Raw genomic sequence first — 12,558 nt, forward strand, 5'->3', positions numbered from 1 at the left:
CAGAACGGTGACCTTTCAAAGCATATCTCACTTCTAGGGTTCTTCTGAAACCATAACCATTCGAGGTTTTCTCCGATTTCTTTAGATCCGTTGTGTATCTGTGCTCTCATTGAGTTTTCAAATGATTTCCCTAACTTTTCTTTCAAAAATTACTTTCAAAACTGCTTCGTTTCCGATCTAGGGTTTTCTGAAAATGTTTAAGTATTTCTCTGACTTTCTCTCCTTTTTCTTTTGTGTGTATTTGCCTCTACTATGTTCTTATATTTTTCTTTTACCACGTATGTTCTTCTACTGTGTTTTCTATACCCTGTTCTTGTATGTTCTTATACTGTGTTTTCTATACTATGTTCTCGTATGCTCTTCTACTATGTTCTAGTATTTTCTTCTACCATGTTCTATTATGTTCTGCCTACTATATTTTTCTACTGTATTCTTAAGTGTTTTTACTATTTTTTTCTTCTACTGAGCCCAGTTTAAGTTTCTTCTAGAAAACCTCTTAAGTATGCTTCTTCTACTGTTCTTATCAGTATTTTCCATTATGTTCTTTGAATTCTTCTACTGTGTTTGCATGTTATTTTGCTATCATGTTTTCTCATGAGTTTCTGTTGATGAAAGAAGCATACAAGAGGTTTCAGTTCTGAAACCTCTGAGCCTATTTCGACTACTTGCCTTCTCATCTTTGTACTTGATTCAAGGTGGAAACCCTAGAATTTGGGGGTTCCGCCAAGTTTGATTTTACAATTTGCCTGAACTAGGGGTCTTATTTCAAACCCCCCAACTCTTTTAGACCAATTCCTTATTTTCATATGATTCTGACCTTTTTACTAAACTCTTCTACTCTGGATTTTTCTACTAATGTTACAGTGACATGACAATCTTTTCTTTCATGCTTAACATGTTTGTATGCTCCTTATATATGATAGACTTCCCTTTAAATTGGCTTTTAAATTTGTGACTAGTTCATACTTCCCTCTGAATATGGTCTGATTGATTCCCTTTCCATTGTTTGCTGATTTCCCTTAAGTTAAAAACCTTTCCTATCTTTTTGACTCGGTTCATTCATACAAAATCCCTGACTGTTGATTTACTGGCTGTCAATTGATTTCCTGACCTCATTTATACAAATCGTGTATTTCAAAATTCTGTTTTAATAAACTTTTATGTATTCACCCCTAATTGCGTACTTTGCACAAAGTGTTTGGTTAATTTCTTTCCTTAATTGGTTTCATCCGTTTGAATCTGAAGGGATTCTTGTGTAATTGACCCTATAATTCAACCTATTATACTAGGATGTTAGTACTTTATTTCTCGAGTATCCTATTAGGCTTGCCATGAATAGTACTTTATTCTTCTCTATTTAAGCTGATGTTGTAAAAAATCTATAAAAGTATTTAGAGGAAACATGAATGAAAAATCACAAGTGCAGTGTGGGTATTAATTACTACAAACGTACAAAAAGAATGCCGGCAAACGAATGTGCACAAAAAGATTATGAATCAAATTTTGCAAGCTAAAATAGAGATTAAGATGACAGAAGTTAAAACGACCATACAATCAGACAGTAACACAATCTACAACATTATAGTTAAAACTCATTACTTTTGTTTGATAAAAGAAGCAAAGCGCTGTATCAAATCTTTAGCTTTTTCAGTTTCAGGATCCTCTATAAAGAAGCAATGATCTTCTCCTTCAACTTCAACGAACACCAACTCTCCATTCCACCCACTTTTCTTCACACCTTCAACAAACTTAACCATAATTTCTCTTGGAACCAATACATCTTTCTCAGCTATACCCATAAACAATTTCGAGCAGCCTAAACCTAATATACTAGGAGCCTTTTTAGCAAGTGGATTAATCATTGGACTATCAGTTGCTGATAATCCAGATTCCAATTCTGGACAGATGGTCATCCACAAATTATAAGCGTCATTGTCCTGCAAATTGGCGTTGTCGACTGGGATCATAAAGTAAGGACAAGCAAGAATGGAACCCAAGATTTTAATGTCTCCGTTTAAGCTTTCTCTACCAGCTCTCACGGCCATGTGATAAACTATATTGCCTGTTACAAAAATTATACTAACACAAAGTAAGAAGAAATTAGGTATACGAGGCGTGAAAACAACTTCAATAAAAAGATGTTACTCTATGATGATTTAGGAAAAAACAGACAAGTTTCTTCAAGATACTATATACGGTCAAAATCGAGCTTGCCCTTTTTGTATGACTAATCGAGATTGGAACGTGGTAGGCCAAGGTTCGACCTCATGTTATATCTGACCATGATGCGAAGTTAGATTACCGAGCTTGTGACCCAGAGACCGATCTAGATCGAGATCAGCCAAGATCGAGATCGAGCAGGATAGAGGTCGAACAAGATCGAGGGAAGCTTACCGAGCCAAATAGCAGAAAGCCAAAATATCCGCAATCGGGCGAGGATCTCGGCACGTATCAAGAAGATGCCGATTAATTAGCTAATCATGGAATTTCTTACTGTATTTAGAATTGTATCAAGAGTAACTCCCCTACTATATAAAGAGGGTCTGACCATTTGTAAAAAAATCATATTCACGCAATACAAAGCAATATACTGTCTTTCTCTAGTTTTCTTTATCTTGTTACTGTGTTCTTATATCAACTGAAACTTCACTTGGTTCAAGGGTGATAAAACTCGAGGGCCAAGGCCATTCGATTCGTTTGGTTTGCATTTATTTCTTTTATAGTCAATTTCGATATTAATATTTATCTTCTTAGTTTGTGCCAAGTTATATCACATATCCTTAAAACCACGTATAAATTCAATTGTTATCCGATTTTAGGGTAAACAGTTTGGCGCCCACCATGGGGCTAAGGATAATAGTGGTTACTCGGTACAAACTTTCATAACATACACTATTTTTCACTTGTTCTTTGAAGTATCTTTGATTCCAGGATCAGAATGTCGAACTCTCAGTCAGCACCCCTTAATGTTGGCAATGGTTCTGGCCACCATTGCGAGAATGATAACATAGCACCAGGGAACGACGTACCCCTGGTTGGCCTCGATGGAGTTCCGGTTGTATATTCAATCGACATCAGCTCACACATAGCACTCAACGCCAATTTGGCAGTCGACCCCGAGGGCAGCGTCTGCGGGGACAACCGATCAACTCTCAAAGTGTATGCGGCGGCGAGGATGGCAGGGTCAACCTGCAAGTGATCTTCGAAATGTTACTGGCCCAACAGGAAGCCATAGCCCAACTCCAAAATCAGAATCACACGCCAAGCAGGGTCGAGCTCGAGCTGTCCCAGGACATTGTACACATGGTCGAATCAGTTTTAAGGAAATCGAGCGAGAAAGAATCGGAGACGAATCCTGCTATCATGAGGATGCTCGAAGAACTAACAAAGAGGATCGAGTCAGGGGAAAACAAGATCAAGGAAAATGCCAAGAAGGTGGAAACTTATAACTCCAGGGTTGATCAAATCCCGGGAGCACCACCAATATTGAAGGGACTGGATTCCAAAAAGTACTTACAAAAACCTTTCCCACCGAGTGCAGCTTCGAAGCCAATCCCCAAGAAGTTCTACATGCCCGAGATTCTAAAATACAATGGGACGACGATCCGAACGAGCACGTAACCTCTTATACATGCACTATCAAAGGAAATGACCTAGAGGATGACGAGATCGAATCTGTCCAGCTGAAGAAATTCAGAGAGACCCTGTCGAAGGGTGTTATGATATGGTATCATAATTTGCCGCCTAATTATATTGACTCGTTTGCTATGCTTGCAGATTCTTTTGTAAAGGCACACGCCGAGGCCATCAAGGTCGAAACAAGAAAGTCGGACCTTTTCAAGGTAAAACAAAAGTACAACAAGATGCTCAGAGAATTCGTGTCTCGATTCTAAATGGAACGGATGGACTTGCCACCGGTCGCTGACGATTGTGCTGTTCAACCTTTCACTCAATGCCTCAACGTTCGAAGTTCAGTGGCTTTACAACAGTTGAAGTAGAATTTGATAGAATACCCAGCTGTCACTTGGGCCGATGTGCACAATCAGTATCACTAGAAGATCAGGGTCGAGGACAATCAACTTGGGGCCACTTCCGGATCCGTTTATCATATCAGACTTGTCGACAGATTTAAAAGGGATATTAATCGAGAACCAAGATCTAACAGAGATCGATACTAGCCATATAGTGGAGATCGCAGGAACAACGGACCTGGGCGAAATCCCGTACGGATTAAAAGGAGAAGTGATCAAGGTCAGAGCTCTCGAGGGATCATGATCAAGAGCGGTTTTGACAAGCCTATCGGACCCAATGAAGCACCTCGATTATCAGAGTACAACTTTAATGTCGATGACACAGCCATCATGTCAGCTATCAGACACATCAAGGATACCAGATGGCCTCGACCTCTACAGATCGATCCAGCTCGAAGAGATCCCAATCAAAGGTGCGAATATCATGGCACCCATGGCCATAGAACGGAAGATTGTTGGCAATTAAGTGAAGAAGTAGCCCAATTATTCAACAACGGGCATCTTCGGGAGTTCCTGAGCAACCGAGCTATGAATCACTTCAAAAACAAGGACTCCAACAAACAAAGTGAACAAGACGAACCCCAGCATGTCATCTATATGATCATCGGAGGAGTCAATGTTCCCCAAGGTCCAATGCTTAAACACACCAAAGTGCCGACCATGAGGGAAAACGAACTTGGGATTACATGCCAGAAGGGACTTTGTTTTTCAATGACGAGGATGCGGAAGGAATCACACAGCCCTATAATGATGCACTGGTAATATCTGTACTCATGAATAAAACTCGAGTTAAACGTGTGCTAATTGATCCAAGTAGCTCGGGCAATATCATTCGATTGAGGGTCGTAAAACAACTCGGCCTACAGGACCAGATCATACCTGCTGCCTGAGTGCTAAATGGATTCAACATGGCTTGCGAAACTACTAAGAGAGAAATAACGTTGCCGGCGAACGTGGCCGGGACCATTCAGGAGACGAAGTTCTATGTGATCGAGGGCGACATAAGGTATAACACCCTGTTCGGGAGGCCATGGATCCACAACATCAAGGCAGTGCCCTCGACCCTTCACCAGGTATTAAAATTTCCAACATGAGAGGGGGCAAAGATGGTTTACGGGGAACAACCCGCCGCAAAGGAGATGTTCATCAGCCGTTGATGAAGTAATTCCAATATCAACACTCTCATCGACAAAGTACTCTGGTTCAACAGCGAAACAAGAGGCCAAATAGCAATCATCAATGCTAGCCTCGACCCAACAGGACGAACATGGTACTAACGAAGACGATGATTACGGGGGTTCCTTGGCCCTTCATAGTCCCTGATGATTCTGACGCTACCAAATCGACAGTAGAAGAGCTGGAGCAAGTCACACTGATCGAGCATCAGGTCGATAAAAAGGTATACCTAGGCACGGGGTTAACCCCCGAGCTTAGGAAAAAACTTATTCAATTTCTTATGACTAACATGGACCGTTTGCTTGGTCCCATCTCGATATGACAAGAATCCCACTGGAAATCACCACCCATAAATTAAGCTTGAACCGGTGAAGCAGAAAAGAAGACCCTAGTCCGAGATCAAACACGCCTTCATCAAAGATGAGGTAAGCAAGCTTCTTAAAATAGGGTCCATCCGGGAAGTAAAATAACCCGGATGGTCAACATACGTAGTAGTAGTGCCTAAGAAAGGGAAGAAACTTAGAATGTGTGTAGATTACAAGGATTTAAATAAAGCATGCCCCAAGGATTCTTTTCCTTTTCCTAATATCGATCACATGATCGATGCCATGACTGGCTACAAGATCCTCAGTTTTCTCAATGCCTATTCCGGGTACAATTAAATTCAAATGGACCCGGATGATCAGGAAAAGACCACGTTCATCACTAAATATGGTACCTACTACCATAACATTATGCCCTTTGGATTAAAAAAATGTTGGTGCCACTTACCAATGCCTAGTAAATCCGATGTTCGAAGAACAAATAGGGAAATCAATGGAAATTTACATTGATAATATGTTAGTTAAAGTCCCTGTGAGCAGAGGACCATTTGAAGTATTTGCAGGAAACCTTTAGTATATTGAAGAAGTACAACATGAGGCTGAATCCAGAAAAATACGTATTCAGGGTCGGGTCAGGTAAGTTCCTTCGGTTCATGGTATCTAACTGAGGGATTGAGATCAACCCCGACAAGATCAAAGTTATTGAGGAAATCACGATAGTAGACAACATAAATGTTGTGCAGAGGCTAACCGGGCGCATAGAGGCCCTGGGGCGATTCATCTCAAGGTCCTCAGATAAGAGCCACCAATTTTTCTCGTTGCTGAAGAAGAAAAATAATTTTGCATGAACTCCAGAATGTCAATAGGCCTTGGAAGAGCTTAAACGATACTTATCAAGCCAACACTGCTTCATACACCAAGGGCAAACGAATAGTGGTACTTATATTTGGCAGTATCAGAGATAACGGTAAGTGGAGTCTTAGTTCGGGAATAACAAGGTACGGAATTTATTGTTTATTATGTTAATCGAACTTTAGGTGAGGCCGAGACCAGATATCCCCACCTAGAAAAATTGGCGCTCGCTTTGATAACCCATATGTGTTGAAACAACTTATCCACTTTGGAATACTATGCACAAACCCAAACTTTCAGGCGGTTGGCCAAATGGGCCGTAGAAATCAGTAGGTCCCTGAAAAGTCATTAAGTCTCAAATTTTGGTAGACTTCATGGATGACTTCACACCGGCCCTAGTGCCCGAGGTCGAAAGCGAGTTGTTTGTAAGCTCGGGTACATCATCGGGAATCTGGACCCTCTTTACGAACGGTGTTTCGAACGTAAAAGGGTCCAAACTCGGTATTGTTCTAAAACCACCCACAAGCAACGTGGTTAGGCAATCTATTAAAAGTTTGAAATTAACTAACAATGAGGCCAAATAAGAGGCCATAATTGCAGGTCTTGAACTAGCCAACGACTTGGGAGCGGAGGTGATAGAAGCCAAATGCGACTCCCTCCTCGTGGTAAATCAGGTTAACGAGACCTTAGATGTTAGAGAAGAGCGAAAGCAAAGATACCTAGATAAGTTACAAGTAACTCTGCATCGATATAAGGAGTGGACTTTGCAATATGTACCTCGAGATCAGAATAGTGAGGTCGATGCGCTCGCAAACTTAGGGTCATCGGTCGAGGACAACGAGCTCAATTCAGGGGCCGTCGTGCAACTCATGAGGTCAATCATCGAAGAAGGTCATGCCGAGATAAACTCTATGAGTTTGACCTGGGACTGGAGAAATAAATACACAGATTATTTGAAGACTAGAAAGCTTCCTCAGATCCGAAAGAATCGAGGGCCCTACGTATAAAGGCAGCATGATTTACCTTGTCCGAAGATGGAACCTTGTTCAGGAGAATGTTCGATGGTCCACTAGAGATATGTTTGGGACCGGGTGATACCGAGTATTTCTTGAGGGAAGTTCATGAGGGCACTTCCGGAAATCATTCCGGTGCCAAATCATTGATCCAAAAGGTAATCAGAGCCGGCTATTACTGGATCAACATGGAAAAGGATGCGAAAGAGTTTGTTCAAAAATGTGACAAGTGTCAAAGACATGCACTGATGATTCACCAACCCGGGGAACTACTCCATTCGGTCTTGTCTCCATGGCCGTTCATGAAGTGGGGAATGGACATCGTTGACCTTCTTCCATGGGCACCAGGTAAAGCTCAATTCATTTTATTTGTGACTGACTATTTTTCTAAGTGGGTTAAAGCATAAGCCTTCGAGAAAGTTAGGGAAAATGAGGTCATCGACTTCATTTGGGACCACATCATATGTCGATTCGGGATGCCATCCGAAATTATGTATGACAATGGGAATCATCTGCATCAAAGTAACCAAATTTCTTGAAGATCACAAAATCAAAAGAATCCCATCGACACCTTATCATCCTAGCGGGAACAGGCAAGCTGAATCAACCAACAAAAACATCATCCGAAATCTTAAGAAGAGGCTATCCAATGCTAAGGAAAAGTGGAAGGAAATTCTGCCCGAAGTTCTTTGGGCGTACTGCACAACATCGAAATCCTGTAATGGGGCTACCCCATTCTTGTTGGTTTATGGTGTCAAAGCTCTAATATTGGTCGAAGTCGGAGAGCCGAGTATCAGGTTTCGATATGCAACAAAGGAATCAAATGACGAGGCCATGAATACGAGCCTAGAATTATTAAATGAAAGGAGGGAAGCCGCCCTCGTCCGACTGGCTGCCCATAAAACAACAGATCAAAAGGTACTACAATCAAAGGGCCAATCTTCGATATTTCAATGTAGTGGACTTAGTGCTAAGGAAAGTCACCCTTAATACCCAAAATCCAAACGAAGGAAAATTAGGTCTGAATTGGGAAGGACCGTACCAGATCCTCAAGGTCACTAAGAAAGGATCCTATAAACTCAGAATGCTGAACAGGGAACCACTACCGAGCAATGGGAATGTAGCACACCTAAAACGATACTACTGCTAAGGTATGACCCCCTTCCGCTTCCTTTTATCTTTTGACTAACACTTGTAGGTGATCGACAAGATACAACCCGAAGTCTTTAGGTCTGAAAGCATGCGTTGCACTTTTTTTTTCCTTAGACCGGTTTTGTCCCAAATGGGTTTTACGGCAAGGTTTTTAACAAGGCAACGATGGATCGTGCTACCTTAGAATCAAAGGGCCATCATGAATTGGTATCCAAGACTGTGTTTACAGTATCCAAGGTCTCTCTACAATCAAACTCGAATACTAGGGGGGGAGGTTACCCTCGAATGTCGAATTGCTTTAGCAAGGAAGTTATTTCATAATGGATGGGGCTCGATAGGTAGGATTTGTTGTAAGGGCCAAACGGTCGAATGAACCGTGCCCACGTAGATTGTTTCGAGCCCTGGCATAAAACATGTACGCATGTATGAATATTTTTGACAAGAATAAATAGAAGTACTTTCCTTGTAACTATTTTATGTCTTAGAAAAATTTTCACTTTACGATTCCGTACTTTTGACCTCTTAAAGAAACGAACTCAAGGGCCGAGTATAACCAAAGCTCGGATGGTCACTCTCTCACTCGAGGACTACCATCCATAAATGAACTCGGGTAGATCGAGTTATTAAAACATCGGGGATGCAAGACCTATTAGGAAACCCCCAAATTTTAAAGGCCAAGGCCATACCCACTCGAGGTCTGTTATCTTAGGCAAGCCTGGGTAAATCAGGGAAGTAAGCCCATTGGGCCACAACCATATTTATACGGCTCATAGACGTCTAAGAACCGTAACAAAATACGCCTTTGAAATTTTCGTAATCGGTTATAAAGTCAAACCCTCAACAAATTGAATTATTTATTTCAGGAGAAAGTTCCCGATGACACTGAACCCAAAACGCCTCAAAACTAAATAGTGTAAAGGTAGGGTTTGTTCAAACATACACAACTTAAGTTATTTTGTGCTAAGGCACCCCGACCTTTCTAAACATCAGCAATAAAACAAAGGAAAGGTTTAAGAAACTGAAAAGGATAGAAAGCCTTGTATATATTTAAACAATCTTTTTACAAAGGCCAGATCGACCGAATACAAGAATTTACAACGGCCAAAACGACCTCAAAAAAGATACAAAAAAAGCAAAAATATAAAGGCCTAAGCAGCCTGGTCTTCATCGGAGGTAGCATCTCCATCCTCGGGATCTTCCCCGTCTTCGGACTCGCTCAAGCTCTCGGAGTCTTCCTCAAGAAAGGCCAACTTCCGCTTGATCCACCATGCTCCTGGCCTTCGCTTGGAAGGCCTCGACATCAACCTTATATTGGGCCACTTTGGCATCAACTTAGGTGTTGATCACGGCCACCTCAGATTTAGCCGCCTCAAGCTCATTGGCAAAGTTTGCTTTATCCTTGGCCAAGTTTGCTTTATCAAAGATAGCCAAGTCCAGTTGAGACTGAAGCTTCTTGATTTACTTGACCTGCATCAAGGCCTTCTCTTTTGCAGTCCTGAGTTGGGACTCGACCGACTCCAACTGTCACGACCCAAACAGATGGGCTACGACGAGCACTCGGTACCTTACTCAACCGAGTACCAACGTAACGTATTTTTCTTATTACATCATCATATACACATGACATACGGCCTAATAGGACAACATGATCCTTTATAACTCAAAACATAGGCCGATAATGCCGTACAATCTTTTACGTACACGATATATGTCTATAAGCCTCTAAGAGTACATAAATGTCATAAAGGTCGAGACATAGTCCTACCATACCAAACAATACATGTCTAAATCATACTAACTAAACACGCAACTCCGAAGCAAATGGAGTGCACCAACATTTTTTGCTGAGCTGATAGCTTACTTGGAGGGCTCTCGGCCTGTCTAACTAGACCTGCGGGCATGAAACGCAGCGTCCCCAAGCAAAAGGGACGTCAGTACGAAAAATGTACCGAGTATGTAAGGCATATAAATAAGTACATAACAGACATAGAAGAAATATGGAGTACATGACTCAACTTGTAAGTCTTAATAACTTTGTAAATCATGAAATAATTATAGTATCATGCATATGCGTATGAATGTCATGTCGTGCATAAGTACATGTTTCATAACATCATCAGCCTCTGAGAGCATCCCATCATATCATATCGGTCACTGTGGACAAAATCATCAACGTATACCAACTGATCAAGTGGTGGTGTGTATATAATTGCCATAACCTTTTCCATATCCCATATACATACATATATACGCGTATATAATGTCATCTGGTTACGGGTCAATGCATATGAATGCAATGCATGAAAAGTACGTTAATAAAATCTTTCGAATTATCATAAGACCATTTTGCCTTTGAGTAATATCATAAAATAAACTCTTCTCATCTTTCGTATTTTTGTGAGACCCATGAACAGATGATAAAATATTATGACACATGGAAATTCAAGAACATAGATATCTGTAATACTTCTATGAATAGAGTCATTTATTGAATTTGTACATTTCGTTCGTATCGTATGGATCATGCCAAAAGAAAGAATGAATATCCTTAACATACCTGGAGTAGGGAAAACTCTGTATTATATTCTTGGAGAAGATTGCACCGTACTCCTTTAGAACCGCAAAATTTTATGTTTCTACGATTCTAACAATTCTCGTTGGAATTGTTTTGTGCAAGAATTTTCGTTGGATTTCTTCTATTCACGTTTCTGTATAAAGCCTTAAGAATGGCTAATGTTCCATGGCATCTTATAAGTTCGTGAATTAACATTTCTGATAGTGAGAATGGCAAATTGTAAGGATGCTAATTATCTTGATTTTTGGAAAGTTTTATGATTTTCCAATAAAGAGGTCAAGAATTCCTTACATGTAAAATAAAGTGTCACTTAGTCTAGTGACTTATTTGTATAACTTGCCACATGGTATAATAACTTAATGAGTCATTCTTGGGTTTAAGGGGTGCTGCCACGTTGATGTTTTTATAAGGCTTATCCAAAAAATTATCCACTTATTAGTTAACTGGGTAATGTCCTGTTACCCAATAATCAACTAATTACCCGCATAATCGAGAATTATTTCCACTTACTTAAAATACTACTCATTTTTCACATACCTTATATACCTTACTATCATGGTCATGTGGTATCTAGTATGGTACTGGTCCATTAATTCTGGGTATTTTAGCTTGGGCCATATTTTATATACTAAATTTCAATGAAATTCATTTTCTTCGACTTGCTTACCCTCTCACCTTCACGAATTTATTCATCACTTACAGTCTTTATAATCTCCAAATAATCTTTTCCTTGGAATGATGTCAATTACCTTACAACAAATTCAACACACAATACTACAAGGTGCAACATCGTCATAACTTAATACTGCATAGCGTAACATCACTATAATGTAATACTGCTGTGTGCAACACTGTCATAACTTAATACTGTGAAGTGTGACATCACCGTAATTTAATACTGCAAGGCATAACATCATCATAATATAATATTGCAAGACGTAACATCATCGTAATATATTACTGTAGAGGGTAACATCATCATAATATATTACTGTAGAGCATAACATTGTCGTAATATAATATTACTGGACGTAATATCAACGTAATATTTGGGGCGTAACATCATTCACCCCTTTGGAACATTCATCCACGAATGTTGACTGATGCTCTTATCATTTTCGTAACTTATAGCTCTTGTGAATACCCTAATACTCTTCTTGCCATTTAAGCAGTTGCTCTGTGAATAAATCCAAAGTCTAGGGTATTCCCCTCTTTAGTCTTTTGGCTCATATCATGACCTGTGGTCGAAATCTTCCTAATCTTGCAACTGTTGTTACCTCCTGTCATGCAGCCTGTATGACCCTGGCTTTGTAAGTGCACTTATGTGATTCATCTTTCCTTTTTTCTTTTATCTTTTAGTCAATATCTAGGCCTTACTTTGTATATACAAAGCTTAATAGGATGCCTCTCTAGGCCTCTATAGGTATACTGAAGTC

General features: G+C 40.2%; 1 protein-coding gene across 1 annotated transcript in view; it reads right to left on the reverse strand.

Annotated features, from left to right (window-relative positions):
- Positions 1–1,477: 1,477 nt before the first annotated feature.
- The window catches only part of LOC104227607 (2-hydroxyisoflavanone dehydratase-like), a 177,579-nt gene continuing 166,498 nt past the window's right edge, over positions 1,478–12,558 (reverse strand). The window contains exon 3 of the mRNA XM_070148610.1: positions 1,478–2,062. Within this exon, the coding sequence (XP_070004711.1) occupies positions 1,596–2,062 (467 nt within the window). The 3' untranslated portion in view covers positions 1,478–1,595. The remainder of the gene's footprint in view (positions 2,063–12,558) is intronic.

This window comes from Nicotiana sylvestris, chromosome 1 (genome assembly GCF_000393655.2).
Source record: "Nicotiana sylvestris chromosome 1, ASM39365v2, whole genome shotgun sequence".
NCBI classification, from domain to species: domain Eukaryota; kingdom Viridiplantae; phylum Streptophyta; class Magnoliopsida; order Solanales; family Solanaceae; genus Nicotiana; species Nicotiana sylvestris.